General features: G+C 62.6%; 2 protein-coding genes across 2 annotated transcripts; both read right to left on the reverse strand.

Moving 5' to 3' along the window:
- Positions 1-335: 335 nt before the first annotated feature.
- Positions 336-12,056, reverse strand: SOAT2 (sterol O-acyltransferase 2). The gene is made up of 15 exons (XM_073319205.1): positions 11,873-12,056; positions 11,248-11,306; positions 10,740-10,867; positions 9,711-9,764; positions 8,712-8,819; positions 6,880-7,162; positions 6,328-6,403; positions 5,976-6,057; positions 5,693-5,738; positions 2,899-3,028; positions 2,389-2,486; positions 1,850-1,948; positions 1,119-1,254; positions 716-861; positions 336-386 (listed from the first exon to the last, which is right to left on the reverse strand). Exons 1-15 carry the CDS (start codon positions 12,054-12,056, stop codon positions 336-338), a joined length of 1,680 nt encoding a protein of 559 aa, XP_073175306.1.
- Positions 12,057-14,606: 2,550 nt separating this feature from the next.
- On the reverse strand, positions 14,607-20,877 carry IGFBP6 (insulin like growth factor binding protein 6). The gene is made up of 4 exons (XM_073318880.1): positions 20,377-20,877; positions 17,116-17,267; positions 16,449-16,568; positions 14,607-15,684 (listed from the first exon to the last, which is right to left on the reverse strand). Exons 1-4 carry the CDS (start codon positions 20,756-20,758, stop codon positions 15,562-15,564), a joined length of 777 nt encoding a protein of 258 aa, XP_073174981.1. The 5' UTR covers positions 20,759-20,877; the 3' UTR covers positions 14,607-15,561.
- Positions 20,878-21,355: the final 478 nt, after the last annotated feature.

A 21,355-nucleotide genomic window follows, 5' to 3' on the forward strand; every position in this document is an offset into this window, starting at 1 on the left:
TCCAGTGTAGCTCGCTGGTGCATGGCTGGGTTGGCAGCTGCTCCTCACCCCACCCCAGGTCTCTCCAGAGAGCCAGGCCCACTGGCAATGCCCTCTTGCCCAAAGCCTCCCTGGGGAAGCGACAGAAGGCCCGGCCTCGTGGGGGAAACGTGATCCAGCCCGATCCACTTGGGACATGCTGAGTAAGAAAGGAGCCAAAGGGGCGGAGACGGGCACGTGCAGCTCCTCCATGCATCCTGGCAGCAGGAGCTCTCGGTAGCTGGGGTGTCCGGCAGGCCTGGGTGCAGCTGAGTGTCCTCCTGGTGCGATGGGGAAGACGGTATCCAAAGGGGCCCCTAGCTGCGGCAGGACCAGGAGCGTGGCGTCACCAGCCCCCAGAACGTATTCTGTTGAGAACCCCCCCCGGAAATCCAGTTAGTGACAGAACTGGGCCCTCGCTGCCCTGGGGGGTAATGGAGTTGGGGCCAGGCCAGAGGGAGGGGGACACTACCAACTGACTGAGCCAGAGGCATGGGCACAGCCTAGCAGGGAGGGCCAACACCCCTTGCTGCTGGGCAAGAGCGACAGGCTGTGACCCAGGGGCCTAGAGGAGAAGGGGACCCTAGTACTCTAGGGAGATAAGTGACCCGCGATGAGGCCGGGGGTGTCTGGCACGGCAGCTGGGTGAGATCTGCCCCCTGTGACCGAGACCAGCCTCCGGGCCGGGTGCCCTCACCTGCTCGAGCGGGCAGTGGATCTGGGCATACCACTCCTGGCAGTACAAGCACACCTGGATGCCCTGGCCGATGAAGAGGCAGGTCCACATGATGATGTTCCAGATCGGGCTCTTCCGCTTGTCGTTCAGCAGGAAGTTGAAGATCACTGAGGGGAGAGCCAAGGGGGAGGCCGGGCAGCGACTGCCCCATCCCACGCGCCTCCTGTCCCCACCCCACTGGGGTCCCCCCGTCTCTGCTGAGTGACCCCGTAGCCTTGTGAACTGGGCCGAGACCCACTCAATCCTCTCCCATCTATGCTTCATTGGCCACTACTGTGGGCTGGCGTGGGGCTGGCTAAGGTGCTCTCCATTTGCCCCCTTTTCACCCTGGGAACCGAGAAGCCGGGCACTAGGCAGCGCTCACCTCCAATGATGGCAAAGAGGGTGAACATGACGGGGTAGAAGAAGCCAAAGCAGAGGGTGATGACGTATTCGTGGACGATGGCGGACATGATGAAGACTGACAGCATGGCTGCGACCCGGGACCTCCCTCTGAAGAGCTGGAGGGCAGGGAGAAGGCACTGAACCAAGGAGCCACAAGGAGCAAGGTCCCAGACCCCAGCTCCCCCCAGGCCGATGGCCCATCCCATTACTAACCCTCGCCCTGCCAGGAATGTGTCTAGTGCCACACCACCCTTATGGTGAGACCCCCCTCCTTGTCCTTCCCCCAGCTCCGCACCATCCTGGCATAGATCCTTTCCTCTGCATGAGACCACCCCGCAGCAGGGAGCTGGATCCAGAGGAGGGAGCCTCACTGTGTCCCCTCCCTGCATCTACCTCCCCAGCCCAGGACCATTTCTGGCTGCTCGCCTGGCACCCTGAGCTGGACGGAGAGCAGCGAGGATCCTTTCAGAGCCCAAAGCCCCCTTGCATCATCAGCAGTTCCCGTTTCATTGAGTCCAAGGGCATCATCCTCACTGCCTGGGCTGGTGAGCGCCCCCTCCATCAGGGCCGCTGGCCTGGGCCAGGGAGCCAGAGCTGGGCTATGATCATCTGCAGAGCTCCCTGACCAAACAAGGCTCCAAGCGCCACCCGCACCCCTGCCAGGTGCCGCAGTGACGGCCACAATGTCCAACCGGCACCAGGGCCACATACCCAGAACAGGTCCTGGTAGACATAGTAGTAAAGCCAGTCGTGAACCACCACGTTCCACGTCCGGTAGTAGGTGGCGAAGGACGTGGAGTTCCACCAGTCCTGGGCACGCATGCAGGGAGAGGGACGAGGGAGAGAGGGGAGTGAGCCCGGGCCGAGGGTGCTGCAGCGCCCACCCGCGTGTGCACGCCCATCTGCAGCACCCGTGGTGCCCACGTGGCCCTGGAGCTTTGGTGTCCCCCAGCCCCTGCAGCTCCGCTGCACTGGTAGTGCCCTCTGCCCATCTTGTAGCTCTCAGACAGAGCGGCCACCCCTTCCCCACCCAGCTCCGTGGCACAGGGGAGCCCAGCTGGGCCTGGGCACTGCAAGCCAGCTCAGGAGCCCCCAACAGGGGGCAGGCAGAGCCCTGGCACAGGGCACCCTGGCTGAGAATTTCAGGGGTGTGGGGAGAAGAGACCCTCGAGCTTTCTATGGGTCCCACATCAGGGTGGGTGGCGGCAGGGCTGGCCCCAGAGGGCCCTCCCCTCCCTCCCCCAGCTCACCTTGTAGAAGGTCCGGTCCGCAAAGCGCAGCATCTCGGCGAAGGCATTGAGCCAGCAGTGCAGGAATGCGAAAAACGACAGGAGCAGCAGGAAGGTCCCTGCAGTGGCAAGAAGGGGCGTCTGGCCTGGGTTGGGCTGGACGGCTCCGGGCTGGGGCAGGCGCGCCTGGTCTCTGCCCCCCGCCCCAATGCAGTCTGTCACCTCCGGGGCCTCCTCCCCCTCCATCACGCCCTGGGACCGCTTGCCCATTCCCGTCGCCGCAGCCTCGCCAACCTTCACGCCCGCTGTTCCACAGCGGGATTGCCCCGACCCTTAGGGGGCACTGCCAACCAGGCCAGCTACCCTGGCCTGCTGGTTACTTACAGCAATTATCACACCCCCAGTCCCATATGACCCCTCCTCCCACAGTCCCCCCACGCACCCAGCCCCACATGGCCCCTCCCAGCTCTGCACAGCGCTGCCCCCTCTCCCCAGCCCCACCCAAGGAGGGGAGTGGTGGGGGCCGTGTACCTGGAAGGGTGGCGTTGAAGATGGACAGCACCAGCATCTTGATGCTGAAGGGCTGCTTGCTCATGTTGGTGAAGATGGGGATGCAGAGGCGCTCCAGGATGAAATAACTATAGAAGAGGCAGCCCAGGAACTGCCAGGGGGACCCAGTCAGGGATGCTGCTCCCCGGGCCCCTGGAACGAGCACGCTCTGCTGGGGTGCAGAGTTAGAGCTGGGGACACGCCCCGCTCCAGCTCCTCCCAGAAGCCTCCCGCCGGGAGACTGAAATGCTTGTCACTGGGCAGTGGAGTTGAGAGGCCTGGCGCCGTTCACACCTCCCTGAGCGATTGCCTCGGGCTCTCTGCAGACTCAGGCAGAAGTCTCCGCGCCGCTCGCACTCAGGCGACGTTGGCTTTTTGCAACCACAAGGGCTGGAGGCTGTTTTGTTTTTTTTTTCCCAGGGTCCAATTTCAGTCTTTCGTTGGAAATTTGAATATCAACCATTTTCCGCCAAAACATTTCCGCTTTCCGGCATTTTTTGACACCCTCTCACCCCCGCCCAAGTCAAAACTCTCAGCAGGAAGCAGACACTTCTGCCGGAAAAGGTTTTGTCAACCCCCGCCCAGCCCAATTTTCCAGTGAAAAACAAGTTTGCTGGGAAACGTCAATCATCCTCATTTTGCAGATGGGAAACTGAGGCACCGAGGGACTGAATGACTCGCCTGGGGTCAGAGGGGAGTGTGTCACAGGGCAGGAGGGGATTGAAACCAAACAGCCATCCTTCCCCTCCGCCAGCTGGCATCGCGCACGGCCCGCTCTGGAAGAGGGCTGAGCAATGGTTTCCCTCTCTTTAGATTCCTGCCTGGTGGGAAGGCCGTGTCTACTCTTAAAATTCAGTCCCTCGCTACGGCGCTTCAGTGTAGCCACGTAGCTAATCTACCTCCCCAAGAGGCGGTAGCTAGGTGGACGGAAGAATTCTTCCAAGGGTTAGCCTGGCATAGCTGCGTCTTTCCAGGGTGTGGATTTGATCCCTGAGAGATAGCGATGCTGATGCCAGCGTAGATCGGGGTGGCAAACTTTTGGGCCCGAGGGCAACATCTGGATGGGGAAATTGCATGCAGGGCTGGGGCAGGGGGTTGGTGTGCAGGAGGGAGTGCAGGGCGTGGGAGGGGGTCTGGTGTGCAAGAAGGGGCTCAGGGCAAGGGGTTGGGGCAGAGGAAGGGTGCGGGGTGTATGAGGGGGCTCAGGGAAGGGGGTTGGGGTGCAGGAGGGCATGCAGAGTGCAAGAGCGGGCTCAGGGCAGGAGTGCAGGGAGGGGTGCGGAGTGTGTGGGGGGCTCAGGGCAGGCAGTTGGGTTACAGGAGGGGTGTGGGGTGCAGCAGGGGGCTCAGGGAAGGGGGTTGGGGTGCAGGAGGGGTGTGGCAGAGGGCTCAGGGCAGGGGGTGGGGGTGCAGGAGGGGTGCGGCAGAGGGCTCAGGATAGAGGGTTGGGGTGCAAGAGATGTGTGGGGTGCTGCAGGGGGTTGAGGTGCTGCAGGGGGCTCTGGGCAGGGGGTTGGGGTACAGGAGGGGTGCAGGGTGCAGCAGGGGGTTGAGGTGCAGCAGTGGGCTCAGGGCAGGGGGTTGAGGTGCAGGAGGGCATGCGGAGTGCAAGAGGGGGCTCAGGGCAGGCAGTTGGGGTGCAGGAGGGATGTGGGGTGCAGCAGGGGGCTCAGGGCAGGCAGTTGGGGTGCAGGAGGGGTGCGGGGTGCAGCAGGGGGCTCAGGGCAGGGGGTTGGGGTGCAGGAGGGGTGCGGGGTGCAGCAGGGGGCTCAGGGCAGGGGGTTGGGGTGCAGGGGGCTGCAGGAGGGGTGCGGGGTGCAGCAGGGGGCTCAGGGCAGGGGGTTGGGGTGCAGGAGGGGTGCGGGGTGCAGCAGGGGGCTCAGGGCAGGGGGTTGGGGTGCAGGGGGCTGCAGGAGGGGTGCGGGGTGCAGCAGGGGGCTCAGGGCAGGGGGTTGGGGTGCAGGAAGGGTGCGGGGTGCAGCAGGGGGCTCAGGGCAGGGGGTTGGGGTGCAGGGGGCTGCAGGGGGTTGAGGTGCAGCAGGGGGCTCAGGGCAGGGGGTTGGGATGCGGGGTGCAAGAGGGGTTCGGGCTCTGGCCTGGCGCCGCTTACCTGGAGCGGCTTCAAGGTGGGAGCGGCGCGCACCGGTGCCAGGGCAGGCTCCCTGCCTGCCTTGCCTGGCCCCGCATGGGCTGTGCCTTCAGACTATGCCCCCCCATCCATCCCTCGTGGCTGGCACCACTTCCCTGCGGCCCCTGGGGGAGACGGGGGGGAGAGGGCTCTGCACGCTACCCTTGCCTGTGGGTACCTCCTCTGAAGCTCCCATTGGCCGCGGTTCTCCGTTCCCGGCCAATGGGAGCTGCAGGGGGCGGTGCCTGGAGGCGAGGGCAGCGCACAGAGCCCTCTGCCCGCCCCTCCCCCCCCCGACACACACCGGGGGCCAGCGGTTTCTGGGAGCGGCGCTAGGGGGTGGCAATCCCGCGGGCCAGATCCAAAGCCCTGAGGGGCCGGATCCGGCCCACGGGCCGTAGTTAGCCCGCCCCGGCGTAGACCATCCCTTACATGCTCAGGGTCTAACTGATCGATGGATCAGGGCTGGGAAGGCCCTTCGGGGGTTTTCGACTTTCTCTGCAGCATGGGGCACGGCTGGGCACCCCGTAAGGATATCTGGGCGAAACGCAACGGCCTGGGTTAGCCAGGGGGTCAGACAGGAAGGTCAGGGCCCCTTCTGGCCTCGAACGCTAGGAAACGATTTCAGAGGAAAGCAGCCGTTCTCACCTTGGCGAAGTTCTGAGCGACGTATTTCCACCGGATGTAAGGGGTCCTGGGGGAAGGGAGTCGGTCAGTGGCTGGAGCTTCAGACTATGCCCCCCCATCCATCCCTCCCACTTGCTCAAAGACCCAGCACACTCATGGGAAGCAGGTCAAGCCTGGGAGGAGTGGGGCTTCCCCCAGGTAGGGATCCCTCTGTCCTCAGCACAGCCCCCCTCAGGAAGCTGGCAGAGGAGTGATGTCCCTGGTGCCCCTCCTCCCCCTCTGCCATGGCATGCAGCAGGCTCACCTGGGGTAGCTCTCTCTGTAGATCAGCGTGGGGCAGAACAGAAAATACAAGTACGTTGACAACGCAGGCAGCTTCACCTCCTCTGGAAGGAGAAAACCAAATGTGTGGCTAGGAAATGTCTGCAGGGAGCGCTGGGGGAGAGGCAGAGGGGCCCTGGCTGGCACCGGGCCCTGGCAAAGAGGGGCCCTGGCTGGCACTAGGTACTGGCAGAAAGGGGCCCTGGCTGGCACCAGGCCCTGGCAGAGAGGGGCCCTGGCTGGAACTAGGCCCTGGTTGGCACTGGGTACCGGCAGAGTGGGGCCTTAGCTGGCACTGGGTACCGGCAGAGAGGGGTCCTGCGATCAGTACTTACCGTCCAGCGGCTTGGCATGGATGATGCCGGGTACGGCCTCCCGCAGGAACGAATGGCTTTTCATCAGGAACCGGATCTGGAGAGGAGGGAACAGGGAACTTTGCTCATGCTCCTGAGCTGGCCGGTCCCCAGAGAGCCAGCCCCCCACCGCCAGCCAGAACTGCACCAGGGCTGGGGGTGTCCCCGGTTCCCTAGAAGACAGAGATGCATGGACACCGTACCGAGAATCTGGCTAGCTCCTCTCACAGCTCCAATCTTCCCCCTTCTACCTGCATCCCATGTGGACCCCACAGTGGAAGCTGGGCCCCCATCCAGAAAGATAGGACGACCCTAGCTTTGTGGGGCTGTATGCTGAGCCAGATGCTCAGGGAGACTCCAGGAATTTGTCCAGAGAAACATCTGGTTGGAGACATCTACAGTGGGACAAGCAGGAGTTCGGGACAGCTGGACGGTGACTGCAGGTCAGGACAACTGGTCCTGCTGAGCCATGGGGCCCTCCTGCCCTGCCTGTGCCTGGTTCTGCCCCTCTGTGCCCAGCCCCATGGCACTCACCTGCTCGAGGATGACGATGAACCTGTATGCGAGTGGGAGCTGGTGCTGGATCACCGTGTAGACGGGGTAGAAGCCAAGCATGGCAGCGTGGCAAGCCAGCAGCGCCCCCCAGAGGATGGCAGTGAAGGGGCGGGGGAAGCGCACGGTGTGGTAGGAGCCAGCCCACAGCTGCAGGGCTTTGTAGGGGACCAGCAGGGTGTAGAGGAACATGACCAGCCAGGTGGCCAGCACTGTGGGGAGATGCTCGAAGGCAAAGATGAAGAGCTCAAAGTCCAGGATTAAGCTGCAGGGGGAGAGGAGAGCGACGCAAGACTCAGAGCTGCACCATGGACCCTCCATGCATCATGGGCCCGAGGGACACTCATGGCCCTACAGACCCTCAGGGCCCTATGGCATTCCACTAGGGGTGTTCATGGCCCTACGCACCCTCAGGGCCCTATGGCATTCCACTAGGGGTGTTCATGGCCCTACGCACCCTCAGGGCCCTATAGCATTCCACTAGGGGTGTTCATGGCCCTACGCACCCTCAGGGCCCTATAGCATTCCACTAGGGGTGTTCATGGCCCTACGCACCCTCAGGGCCCTATGGCATTCCACTAGGGGTGTTCATGGCCCTACGCACCCTCGGGGCCCTATGGCATTCCACTAGGGGTGTTCATGGCCCTACGCACCCTCGGGGCCCTATGGCATTCCACTAGGGGTGTTCATGGCCCTACGCACCCTCGGGGCCCTATGGCATTCCACTAGGGGTGTTCATGGCCCTACGCACCCTCGGGGCCCTATAGCATTCCACTAGGGGTGTTCATGGCCCTACGCACCCTCAGGGCCCTATGGCATTCCACTAGGGGTGTTCATGGCCCTACGCACCCTCGGGGCCCTATGGCATTCCACTAGGGGTGTTCATGGCCCTACGCACCCTCGGGGCCCTATGGCATTCCACTAGGGGTGTTCATGGCCCTACGCACCCTCGGGGCCCTATGGCATTCCACTAGGGGTGTTCATGGCCCTACGCACCCTCGGGGCCCTATGGCATTCCACTAGGGGTGTTCATGGCCCTACGCACCCTCAGGGCCCTATGGCATTCCACTAGGGGTGTTCATGGCCCTACGCACCCTCAGGGCCCTATAGCATTCCACTAGGGGTGTTCATGGCCCTACGCACCCTCAGGGCCCTATGGCATTCCACTAGGGGTGTTCATGGCCCTACGCACCCTCGGGGCCCTATGGCATTCCACTAGGGGTGTTCATGGCCCTACGCACCCTCGGGGCCCTATGGCATTCCACTAGGGGTGTTCATGGCCCTACGCACCCTCGGGGCCCTATGGCATTCCACTAGGGGTGTTCATGGCTCCATGAACCTTCACTAGGGATCTTCGTGCCCTAAAGCCCTCCTGTGAACCTTCACTGCCCTATGGCAAACACTGTGGACCTTCCCAACTCTTACGGACACCGGGGAAGGCTGCCCCAGGCTTCCTCCCAGTGCTCCCTTGGGAAGCCCTCAGGCCGCGTATTCTCACCATGCAGGGGATGGGCCCCAACTCATGTTCTCGTGGTTAAACCCCCCTCCCACACACCCCGCCCTGCTGCTATCGTCGCTGAATGGGCAGAGAGGAAGGGTCTCCCCGGGGTGGGGGGAGGGAGGGGCTGGAGAAAATGCCACTTTCTGCTCTTCAGTGCAAGCTGAGGTCTCTCAGGCTGGGATGTGGGGCCCTGGGGATCTATCACATCCCCAGAAACACTGTGCTCTGATTGGTCAGGGCAGGGATCCCCCTTGGCCACACCCCCAGGCACAAAAGGCCGTGATTGGTTGAGGCGGGGACCCTCCTGGCATACCTCCCTTGGTCAATGAAGTCCACCGCAACAGTGCTGACGATGAAGACGCAGAGCATGGCGATGAACATGTGGTAGATGGTTCGGAAGTGCTCCGTCTCCATCAGCTCGCTGGAAAAGAGCCGGGCAGGGAGCTCATGTTCCCCGCCCAGAACTGGGGGGAGGGCAGGGGCTGCCCCACCCTCCCTGCGTCCATGTTCCCCGCCCAGAACTGGGGGAAGGGCAGGGGCTGCCCCACCCTCCCTGCGCCCACAGCCTCTTCCTGGCTGCGGGGCGGGAGACTCCTCCAACCTTCAATAACAAAGCTGCTGGCAGATCCTCATCCCCATTTTACAAGTGGGTAAACTGAGGCACAGAGCGGCAAAGAGCCTCATCTGAGATTGTGGCACAGTCAGGACTCCTGATCCCCAGCCCCCCCCCACCCCCCGCAACTCTAGCCACTAGACCCTGCTCCCCGTCCAGAGTTGAGACTGGAACCCAGGAGTGCTGACTCCCAGCCCTGCCACTATACCCAGTAGATCTCATTCCCCTCCCACAGCCGGGCAGAGAACCCAGGTGTCCTGACTAAATGACCCAACTTGTGGTTGCCCTGCAGCACCAGCACAAGGGGCCCCTCTAGGGGTGCACACAGCTCCCCCCTCCCCAGCTCTGTCTCCCCCACCTCCCATTCTGTAAGATTCGACAGCACAGGGGCCATTCCAGGGCATGTCGGGGAGGGGGGGCAGTTCTGGATGTGGCAGGGGCAATCCCTCACCCCACCTACTCCTTGGTTGCCTCTAGGGTCGCTGAGCAGCCTTCAAGTCTCCCCGAGGCAGCCCCAGGATGAGCCCATCGTGTCAGGTGCCCTGTGCTGGGCATTCAGAGCTCTGGATGGGGGTTTGGTCCATCCCAGCTGCCAGGTGCTGCTGCCTTGCCCCTGGCGTCAGGCTGGCACACATGGGCATCTCGGTGCAGCTCCCTGCCCCTGTACATGCAGGCCGTGCCAAGCCGTGCCATACTCACTCGAGCAGCGACTGCCGGTCGACGAACACCTTCCGCTTTTCCAGCAGGGAGCCTCTCCCCCTAAAGGATTCCAGGGGGGATTGGGGTTAGACCCGGGGGAGAAACCCCCACCCCCGAATCGGTACTGCTTTCCGCGTGCACCTTCCATCCCAGGGTAATGGCCACCCCTTTCTAATGAGCTGGTGCATGCTCACCGCTGCCGGCTACTGGGTGGAACCAGAAGAGCTCAGCTGTGTTTCACAGGCCCTACACTACTAATTGCTAACGAGGATTCTCCTGCAGCTCAAGCCGGAGAGAACTGGGCTTCTGCAGTAGCCAGGTTCATGTCCACTGGCACCAAGCAGCAACCACAGACCGGGGAAGGGGCTTTCACAGCCACGTTCCCACACCCACTGCACTTCTAGGGTAGAGAGCAGCCGGTCACCATCCCCACCAGCTGCAAGGTGGGTGGGCGGAAGGTGTCCCTCCGGGGGGATCAGCACGCGCGGGTCTCCAGTCTGATGCTTAGAGCGTCTGGTTAACAGGGCAGTAGATACTGGCGTTCCAGCTGCCATTGGGGCCCTGTGACACCGACATTGCCTGTACCCTAACGGGCTCACGGGCTAACTGGACAAGGGGCAGGAGGGGAAACTGAGGCACAGAGGGGGGCAGTGACTTGCTGACGGTCACGCAGCAGGAATGGGACTAAAACCCAGGTGTCCTGAGTCCCAGTCCAGCACCCTCGCTACCGGCCCAGGCTGTGAGTGACTCTACTCAGCAGGGGGGCCTGGGTGGTATCTGGGCAAGGGAGGGGGGCACCAGCTTTCAGCACCGCTGCCATGTCAGTGCCCCCAGCACCCCGTGTCACACCCCAGACACCCCCATCTGGGTTAGGTTGGAGAATCCCTGGTTGGCTGGCGGCCAGGAAGGGGATCCCCGAAGCAGGGGACTCCCCAGGGTGGTGCCGCATTGGGGCAGGGAGAGGAGTCCCGGAGCTGGGTGGGGGGAGTGGGGTGCTGGGTGGGTGGATCCCCTGCCCTCTGCTCTCACCTATCCTCTCTCTCCAGCCGGCCCTTCCTGGGGGGTTGCGGGTAGGACCGCGCAGCCTCCTCCACGGCCTTGTCCAGCAGGTCTCCGAGCTGCCCCTGCATGTGCTCCAGCAGCTCCGACTTCACCGCCTGCCCCAGGGGAACGAGGTGGTGACTGGCCTCCCCAGGGAGTATCCCAGCATGCACCTGGGAGGTGCTTCCCCTGCCCCCCCAGTTTCTCACATCCTCATCCCAGCTGCCTCCCTCCAGTCCCTGCAGCTCTGCCAGCTGGTGCCAGGGCCTTGGGGGGACCTGCTCCTCCCAGTGCCCTGCTCCAGAGCCATCAGCGTCCTCCTCTAGTCCTGATTCCCCCCCACCCCTACCCCGCAGGAGACAAGCTGCCCGGGGGGAAGGGCTCTCCCACGGGACCTGCCCATTGCTCCTTCCCCGGCAACCATCCACCTAGCCCCCGATGCCCACCCCATCCCATCCCCCGGCCCGCCCCAGACCCAGGTGGAGCCCTGCCTTACCTCCATGTGTCTCCTCCATTGGATGAGGCTGGTGACACTGTCCTGTTGCTCGATGTTCCCTGGCGGGGGGGAGCCGGGGGCAGTGGGTCAGTCACGTGTCACCCACTGGGTGGTGCCCCCTGGAGGGGAGGTGCTGTATAGCCCAGCTCCTGTCAGAGCCGGCGTGCATGGGGGGCCCCACGTGTCCATGCCAGAGGGGTCGGGAGCTCTCTGTGGCCACGTGGCAGGGCCAGAAAGATCCCCATTTGCCTGGAGGTTTGGGGACCCCCACCCCATTTCCGCCACGGCTTGGTGCCATCTCGTACTGTGACAGAGGCAAATTGGAGTGGGATGGGATGGGCCCCTGGAAACCAGCCCACCGAGCCTGCATCGGGGGCAGCGCTGCAGGAGGGGTCGGCTGCCAGCCCGGCCTGCTGGCTCACAGGGACTGGTGGGGCATTGACATGCCAGCCCCAGTATGGGCTGGTGCCACCCCCTGAGCCTGGAGCTCCCAGGGCTGCAGCTGCTAGGTCTTAAAAGGATGATGGGACACACCTGAGCTGCCAGCCCCACCTGGCAAGCTCCCTGCCTGTCCACCCCAGCCAGGTAAGATACAGACCCCCACCTCCCACCCCACCCCCACTACCTGGGCCTGGGCACACGGGTCTGAAATGCCACATGGTCACCACAATGTACCGGGCAACCCACATGGCTGTAACATGCCACACGCCACCACCAGGCACCCGCACACGGCTGTGACATGGCACACGCTGCTCTAGCCCCAGGCACCAGTGACATGCCCCAGGCTGCTCCAGCCCCGACACCTGCATGCTCGGCAGTCACTGCTCTGGACCCAGACACTGCCCCCCCCCAGCTCTGATGCCCCTGGCAGGTCCCGTCTATACTTGGGCGCCTGCCCAGAGCTCCTGAAATACTGCGCCCCACCTCCCCTTCCTCCTCCTTCCTATCCCCCCGCCCCCGCTCTGCCCCTGCTCCTCACCATCCAGCCCCTGAGTCTCCTCCTCTTCTGCCTGCCTTTGCCCCTCTCTCTTCCTCTGCCTGGCTCTGCCAGGGGCCCTCTGAGCTTGCTCCATGTTGGCTCCGGAGGGAATGGGACCAGGTCAGAGCGGCTGCCCCAGAGCTACCATCCTCTTCCTCCCATGGGGCTGCCTCCCTCCCCGTGCTGGGCCCTGCCCAGTCAGCTGATTGGCAAGTGGGGTAAAGTCCTTGGAGAAGTTTTTCCACTCTGGGATCCAGGCTGGAAATGGGAGCCTTGGACCCTCCTTGCAGGGGTGATAAGATAAAGCCCTTATCAGGGCAGAGATAGCAGGGCCTGTGGTTCCAACCTCTGCCCCCAGCCAGGGTCACCCGCCCACACACACACACTTTAAAACTTTGCCTTTGGGCACAGAATCATCAGGTCCCACCCACATAGGATGGGCCTGGGCAGAGATGGAGTGGGCACCTAGACTGATGCCTTCGCTCTTCTACAGGCCGGTTTGGAGACAGGCGAGGCTGCGTCCCTGTCTCTTGCTGATTGTGGGTACCGCTGGCTCTTGGATATTCCCAGCATGCTTTGCACAGGGGGATTGCAGCATCCTCTCCTGGGGCAACCCATGTGTGTGGGTCATAGGGAGGGAAGGAACAGCTAGAAAGAGCGGGCTGGGTCCCAGGCTGGGCTCCCAGTTAGCCCGTCCCCTGCTGATCTCTGTTCCCCCTGTGATCTCACTGGGGCACGGCGCTCATCTCTGCTCCCTGCCCTACACCGTGACTGAACAGGTGCTATGCTCTGCCCCAGAGCTAGCTGCAGCTCAGTCAGGGAAGGGAAAGGGATCAGCACTAGGTGTAAGGGAGCTCCCAGGAGGGGAGAGGGTGTCACGGCTGCTTACACCAGCGAGTCATTTGGCCCGCAGCCTGCCAACATTCCAGAGTGAGGATTCAAACGTCTTCTTGCTGGGCACTGCTGCTTAGGGACCACCTCCCTTCCCCTGCCCTCTGCCCCCACCCCCGGGGGGGACCCCTTGCTGTGCCTCTCCCCCCCAGACTCCCCTGTCTCTGCTCCACACGGGGGGCCCCTCTTTGTTCTCCTCATGCCCCAGAACAACCCACCCCCCTCCATGAAGGAGCATCTCTGCCTCTCAGGCCCCCAGAGGCTCCTCTGCCCCCAATTTGCCCCACTCTGCAGTGGCGGGGGGTGGGGGCAAATGGACCCATTGGCTGGATAAGGCAGCATCCTGCTGGAATTCAGCCCGTCTGGCTGCCTTGGACTTCCCAGCAGGGCTAAGGCGAGGGGAACTTTGAGCCAACCGGGCAGCTCTTATTGGCAATTGATGAGGGGTTACCGAGATGACACCTCTGCAGGGCTGAGCTCTCAGGTCCTCCAGCCACAGGGCCAGGGCTGGCTTGGAAGAGGCTACGTGTTACGGTCCCGCCTGCACTTACAGAAATCTTTGAACCCAATCTAGTGCTGATGCCAGATCCCTAGTGAGCAGCCCCCTAGACAGAGGCCTCCAGCCAACTCTGGGGCAGGGCCAGACCTGGAAACTGCCCCCCCCTCCCACCAACACACACACACCTGCCCCTGGAGGGATCCCCCAAGGTGGGACAGAGGCATCAGGGCCCTCACTCTCCTCTACAGGCCTACAGTCCTCAGCTGGACTCTATTTCCCCATGAGGCACTGCCTCCTCTCACCAAGAGGGGAACCATGGTGCACCATGGGAGATGTGGTCCAGCCCAGAATATAAAAGATACTTTTTTTTTTTTTGGCGCACTGAGGCTCAAGTGATGGCTCTGATTCTCTTCCAACTGGCCTCAGCCACTCCGGGCGGATCTCATCCACATTGTCAATAGCATTCATTAAACAGAGGGCTGCCGATGGACTCCAGGACGCAGGTAGGGGCACATAAGCGTGACGGATGCTCCTTCCTCCAATGGAACCGAGTGCGACCAAAGAAAAGCAAGTCGCTGCAACTCCCATCAGTACCAACCTGACCAAAGGGATGGCGCAGCATCATGACTTGCTGCCCTAAGAGAGGGCCCTGTTCCAAAGACTGGTGGAGGGTCAACACTGACATAGGCCAGGTCTGCGGTACAAAGGCGTGGTGACGTTCCCCTACCCAGCATTGCTATGCCAGCAAAAAAAGCCACGTTGATGCTGTCTGTCATTCGTCAGGGTGGCAAAACTGTGTCTCTACCAGGGGTTATGCCGACAGAGCCTGGCAGAAGCGTGGACTGGCCATAGGAGCCGGGATATCCAACTGGACTAAGGGCAGGCTAGTTATTCTGGTACAGCCTATTTCCCCAGCTAGACAAGCCCTAAGATGGGGTCTGGAGGGCACCAGGAGGGATGCACGGCAGAAAGAAGGCAAGCGCCAGGCCCTCCAAAAACCAAACTCAGCTTTATTTAAAATAAACATCTCCCAGAAGCATCCAACAATCCTCAGGAGGGCGCGTTAAGGTAAAGGAGCTGCGGGACAGGTCACAGCAAAAGCACAGCTGTGGGATGGGGCAGGGCGAGCCGGCAGCCTGGCCCTGACTCCCGCTCCATTTGCCTCTGCTCCAGCTGCTTCCCACACCAGGCTGGCAGCAGGACTCTCCCCAGCCAGCTGCTTTCCTGGGGGGGCTCAGGAGGAAGGCCAGCAAGTGAAAGGTTGCTTGGCCCACGGCTGACCCCCCCCCCATCCCTTTCTCCCCTCCCAGCTTCTTAATTGATGTCTGACTGCAGCTCAGGATGTGTGTGTGTGTGGGGGGGGCCTCCTGAGATTTGGGGGTGCAGGGGTGAACTCTTGCTGGCTCTTTCCAGCCTGTCCCCCAAAGCCATGCTGCCCTTCCCAGAGTACCCCCCACCCAAGATCCAACATTAGTAGCACTCTTCCAATACTAGCCTTCTTTGTTCCCCACCCAGAAAAGCAGTTCACCCCCCCCCCGTCCAAGGGGGAAACTCCCCATTGCAGGAAATGCATCTGTGGGTGGGGGGGTTGGAAGCACCAGGGGATGCTGCAACCCCCTGCCTCCGCCCACTCCCAATAGCTTATTGAACAAACACCTGCACTAGCAGACTCCCAAAGCAGCGGCATGGGCTCCAGGCTGCTACCACAGAGCTGTTCCCTGCCCCCTGTGCCCAGCCAGTCCTGGGTGTGAATGGGGCAGGTGGGAGAGGCCGATCCTCAGCGAGGGCAGCGCCCCCAAGCTGCCTTCAGGCCAGCTCCTTCCATCAGCCACAGTGCCATGTAATAAATTAAAGGCAAAATGCTTCTGTATCCTCGGGCTCTTCTTCCCACAGCGTCTATCAGGCTGAGCCTCCTCCAGCCCCGCTCGAGCCCAGCCCACCCCTCTCAGTCACTCCCATTGGGCAGGCAATGGGGGTTGCCCTCCAGCCCCCCCGAGCCGGCCAGCGGGTGGCCCTTCTTATCCACACACCAGCACTGGCCTCGCCTCTGTCCTTTGGATGCCCGGCACTGTAAGAGGAAAAGACAAGGGGGAGGGAGGGTGGGAGAGAGGACATATCAATGGGCTGATCGACAGTCTTGTAATCGGAGGCATTTCCACCACTCGCCTCGCAACGAAGCCCCAGCTCCTGGAATCATGGGACCATTACATGAAAGCTGAGATCCTTCCAGAGACTGGGAGTATGTTTCTAGCCCTCATGACTGCAGAGAAGAGCTAGAGATTGGTATCTTCTAGCTTTTCCTCTAGCACGTGGTACCCCTACATCTCCAAGTGCTTTACATATAGATGGGGAAACTGAGGCACTGGAAGGGGCAGCAACAGTACTGTATCCACTAGGCTGTGCTGTCCCGTAAAGGATGAGAATCCAGATGGGCAAAGAGACCCCGGCGCAGTAGTTGGGGGGACATGGTTTAAAATCTCTGGCTGTTTGTAGCTGGTGGTGCTTGATCTTGGGTAACAGTCAGATGGTCCCAGGCACTAACCCGGCATGGCAGGGAGTGGTAGAAGACACACGCACTGATATGCTAGGGCAGCCGACAGGGCATAGGTCAGTGGGCCAGTGGCTGGACACAGAGGTCAATGCCCATTGGGCTGATCACCTGCCAGTCCAGTGCTGGGTCCGGGCAGCCACTCACTGGCTTCCCGCCAATGCCCTGCACCCACAGGGCTCACTGCTCTGACTCCATCCAGCCCTCATGGTGCCCCAGGCCCAGAGGTGCCCACCCCAGCTCAGGGGAACCCACCCCAGCCCTGGCCCTGGCCCCTACCTTACCTGTTTTTTCCTGTAGAAGCCTTTGGTGTCGCAGTTGGGAATGAAGATGTCCTCTCCACTCCGGTACAGTGGGGCCTTGAGCTCCAGCATGACAGCTGCCAGGTGCATGCGGCATGGAGCCTGCCAGGGGCCAGGACAGATTGCAAGTTCAGGAGGGATGGGACTCGCTGGGCTTCCCCCCACAGCTCTCAGAGCTGCCTTTTCTCCTCCCCCCACCCACCCCCATGCCCCAGCCAGCCTATGCATTGGGCTCTGCCCTCCTCTTCGCCAGTAGGGGCAACCAGCATGCCGGGGAGCTCATCTCCCTGCAGCAGGAGTGCTCCAGCCCAGTGATTGCAGAGCCTGGGACAGCTGTTTGTAACCTACAAACTCAGTCCCAGCCTCTTCCACCAGGGGGCGCTGTTGAAAGTAGGGCAGGGGCACTGGCTGTGGGGGAAGCTCCCTGTTACTGCAGTCCCAGCCTCACCCAGCAAGGGGCGCTGTGGGGTGCAGGGCAGCAGCTCCCAGCTACGGCAATGCCAGCAGGAGGTGCTGCAGGAGCGCTGGCAGGGGATCCCAGGAGTGTTCTCTACCGGTGCTGGATGCCTGGGCAGGAGATGCCTCATGTCAGACTTCCACAGGCACATGCTTGCGCTGTCCCTGTCCCTGCACCCCTCCCGCAACGCACCGTCTCCAAGTCCGGCTTGCCGTCGCTGTTCAGCGAGATCTGGTGCAGCCGGTCCTTGCCACCGTTCACCTCCACCAGGGGGCCGTGGTGCTGGGGGGGCCTAGGCTCCAGCGTGGGGTGGCTTGCCCTGCGACTCTCCTTCCGGCTCTCCCCTGCAGAGGAAGGGAGACAGAGCCTGGGGCCTCAGCCTGCCACGCACCCTCCCCTGCCCTTCCCCACCCCAATCTGCAGCCAGAGTGACCTGTCCAGCACAGGGCCCTGCGGCTTCTGCTGGGGTCAGGCCCCTCAAGGATGCAAAGGGGCCACCCTAGCTGCGCCAGCCTGGTTGCTTGGGTGAAGTGAGTTTGCTGCATCCTTACCTATTGCCAGGTGCCCATGGCAGATGCAAATGCAGCCACGCCCCCCTGGCTGAAGGGGGTGCCTTTAGGTCATTGCTTTCAGGGGCTACCACCAACTCTGGGTGTCATAGAATCATAGAATATTAGGGTTGGAAGGGACCTCAGGAGGTCATCTAGTCCAAGCCCCTGCTCAAAGTGGGACCAGTCCCCAATTTTTGCCCCAGATCCCTAAATGCCCCCACCCCAAGGATTGAATTTACAACCCTGGGTTTCGCAGGACAATGCTCAAACCACTGAGCTATCCCGCCCATCCCCCCAGTACTAGTCTTCTTTGTTCCCCACCCAGAAATGCAGACCCCTTGGAGACACCCAAGATCCGGCACCATGGAGCACCTGCAGCTCCATGCACCCAGGAGGTGAGTGGACCTCAGTCCTTTGGGGCCCGGGGCCCAGAACCCCGCAGCAGCGCCCAGGCCAGGTTCACCAAAAATTGTGCATGCTTGAGTGATTGAAATCCAGCCCTGAACTCTTGCGAGGGGGGCAGGGGGGATCTTGCCCCAAATTACTGCTTGCCCAAGGGCCCCAATCCCAGTGCCCAATATCCAGCATCCCGTTGTGCACTCCCACGTTCCGACACAAGGGGGAGCCAGCGCTCCTGGGATTGGTGAGCAGGCCAGAGGAATGGGTGAGTAACTGAGAGCAAACCCACAGATGGGCCTGAACAACCCTCCCCCCCTCCAGAGCTAGCCACCCTCCTGCAAAGAGTCGGGGTCCCTTGATACAACAGCTCCTACAGGGTGGGTGGAACATGCCAGGAAGCAGCTTTGGGTGTCTCAGAGTCATTGAATGGCCGTGAACATCCCCCGCAATCTGCAGCAGCCTTCCAGCTGCCTTAGCCCTGGGTGGAATTGCTCAAGGCATCTCTCCTCTGCTGGAGAAAAACCTTTGCTTTATAGTGGGGTGGAGCAAACAGCTGGATTCTGCAGTCGCACCACGGCCAGGTCTCACCGCTCTCATTAAACGTTTTTTGTCCTGTGTTTGTACAGCACCTAGCACCACGGGGCCTGGGTCTATGACTAGGGCTCCCAGGTGCTAAGACATGGTCAGTTTAAGGGATAGGCTCAAGATTTAGGCTTTTCTCCAAGAGTTGGGGGGAATTTTTACTTGATCTCTTATTATGGAAGAGCCTGGCATGAAGTTTGGGGTAGGGGGTGCAAGCAGCAGGAGAGAATTTAGGCTGAACTGGAGGCTCAGACACAATAGCACAGACCCTGGCACCATTCTTGAAAGGGGATGGGGGGGGAAAGAAATTGAGGGTCCTCTGAATACCCGCTCTGGAAGGGCTTTTGCCCCTGTGTTTCATGCCATTGCTTGGATGGATGGCTCTGATCTGCCCTGATCCCCCAGCCAGGACCCCCCATCCCCGGTACACAGCCACCCCCCACTGGTGGGGTTTGTTACAAGGCGATGGATTCCTCTCCTCCCCCACCCCAACGCGTTCCTCCGAGCTCCCCCAGCCAGCGCGGGGGTCTGCGAGACTCAACTCCCCAGCCACAGCAGTGTCCTGAACCCTGATGGAGAATTAGTTCTGGGTGGCTCCCTGCGGCCTGTCTGTTGCCATCTGACACCCCCATGCCAGATCCTTTCTCTCCGGCCAAGCACAGGGGGCTCGCCCCCGGACCGGTGCTGGCTGAGAGAGCGGTGCTCTGAGCCAGACACCTTGGGGGAAGTTCAGTCCCAGTCTCCCATACAATGGTCCCCCACCCCGCCTCAGTCTGGCTTTTGCCCCTCAGAGACCAATCTTTGCTGGCAAATTTTAGCTACTGCCAGCTGGAACCTTTACTTGGGTCCCCCCCTGCTTCGCCACGTTCCCAGACTTGGCTCAAGTCAGCAGCCTCCCGTGGGCCGGCCTGCTGGTAGCTAGACTGGGAGCTCTTTCGGGGCAGGGGCTGGCTGGCTGTGTTTGTACAGCGCCTAGCGCCATGGGGCCCTGGCCTGTCTCCCACCCTCACAGCCCAGGGGAGGGCCTGTTCCCCTTCCCAAGCAATATATCCACCCACGGGCCCTTTCTCCCATTCAGGAGGCTGAGCCCACTTCCTAGGCACCAAAATGTGTGTGTATGTGTTGAGGGGGATCAGGCCGGATCAGGGCACCTGGTAGGGACACCTCCATGGGGGGGGGGGGTGGCTAGAGGTGATCCTGCTGGACTCCTGCTGGGAGCACCCATGGGCCATTGGCAGCTACAGCTGCTGAGGCAGGGGTGAGCATGGCTGCATATTGCCCACAATAGAGACAACTCAGGGGACAGAAGCCCCCCCCCACTTCTCAGGCAGCCCCCAGCCCCTTCTTCCGCCAGGCTCCCCCCCCACCTGGCATCAAGCCAACCCAGGGCAAGCAGAACCCGACCCACTTGGAGCCTCTCCCCCTCCATCGCGCTGGGCAATAGACAAGGAGCCACCCAGCCTCCCCTGTCACCCCCAGTGTCCTGCAGCAACACCCCGGGGTCTGAACCCTCCCCACCCCTGAGCCAGAGAGGGGCAATGCCCAGCCACTCCCTTGGGAGTGCGCCCCCTGGCCAGGGAACCCCACTATGGCAACCCCCAAGTGGAAGGACCCATCTTCTTCTGCCCCTCTAGGGGGAGGAAAGAGACTCAGTTCCGGGGAGTGGGGAGGGGCGGGGGGGGAAGGGGGGAGAAAGCAGCAGCCTTTGCCCTTAGAAACTAGGGAGATGCCCCCCAACTTCTGGGGGTGCTGCTAAGTGTCACCAGGGATCCCCCCGATCTAGGCTCAGCACCTCCGCGAGGGCTGCCCTGTGCCCTTACCCCGAAGCTCAGCTGGGGGGGGGGGTCCAAGGATCCCCCCCATCTGGGCTCAGCCCCGAAGCCCAGCCGCGGCTGCTCTCCCCAGCCCGCCCCGCACTCACCTGCCGGGGGCTCGGGCTCCGTGTGGTTGCGGCTACCCTTCCTGCCCCCCACGGCCCGGCACACCCCCTTGCCGAGGAGCAGGGCGTGCAGGGGGGTCCGCTCGCCGGCCCGGGGGATGCAGCGCAGTCCCCGGGCGCAGCTGGGCGTGTAGACCCCGCACGGCTCCCCCAGCTCCCGGACGCAGCCCTTCTCCCCGCAGGCTTCCCGCGGCGCCTTGGCGCTGTCGGGGGGCGCCGCCGCTGCCCTCTCGGGGGCCCGGCAGCCGGCTCGGGGGGCGCAGGCCGGGGGGTCCCCGTCCTCGCAGCTGGGGCACTGGCCCAGGGCGCCCCAGGAGCCCGGAGCCAGCAGCAGCGCAGACACCAGCCAGCAGCCCGGGAGCATCTTGGCCGGCTGGGCAGGGGAGGAGCCGGACCGTGCTGCGCCCCGACTGCTCTGGGCTCCCTCCCCACGGCCTCGGCCCTTAAATACCCTGCCCAGCCCACAACCTGCCTCCAGCGCTGGCCCCGGAGCGCCAGGTGTCTGCAGCCCTGCCACCCCCCGGGCGGTGGGGGGAGCGTGGGCTGAGCGCTGCCCGGCTCCGCTCCCACCCCCGCTGCGCTCCGGCCCCCCGCTCTTGCCCCCCCCCCCCCAAAAAACCCTCTCTCCTCTTGCCCCCCTTCCAGGCTCCCCCGCCCCGCAGCTCCTCCCCCTGGCTACTCTCTGTTCTCACCCCCACCCCTCCTGTCTCTCCACCCCACCCCCATGTTCATTTCCAAATTCAATTTCCCCCTTCTCTCCATCTCGGAGATTCCTGGGATTCTGGGGGCGGCGGGAGGGGGGCGGGGGTCGCCTGAGCCCCTCTGAGCTGCAGAGGCTGAGAGAGGAAATGAGACAGGCCGGGGGAGGTGGAAAAGAAACATGCCCCCGTCCCAGACCCACAGTCCCAAGAGGGAGCTCCAGGCCTTACACCCCTTCCCAAGGGGTCATCAGTTCCAGTCC

The sequence above is a fragment of the Lepidochelys kempii genome, chromosome 20 (assembly GCF_965140265.1).
Source record: "Lepidochelys kempii isolate rLepKem1 chromosome 20, rLepKem1.hap2, whole genome shotgun sequence".
Taxonomy (NCBI): domain Eukaryota; kingdom Metazoa; phylum Chordata; order Testudines; family Cheloniidae; genus Lepidochelys; species Lepidochelys kempii.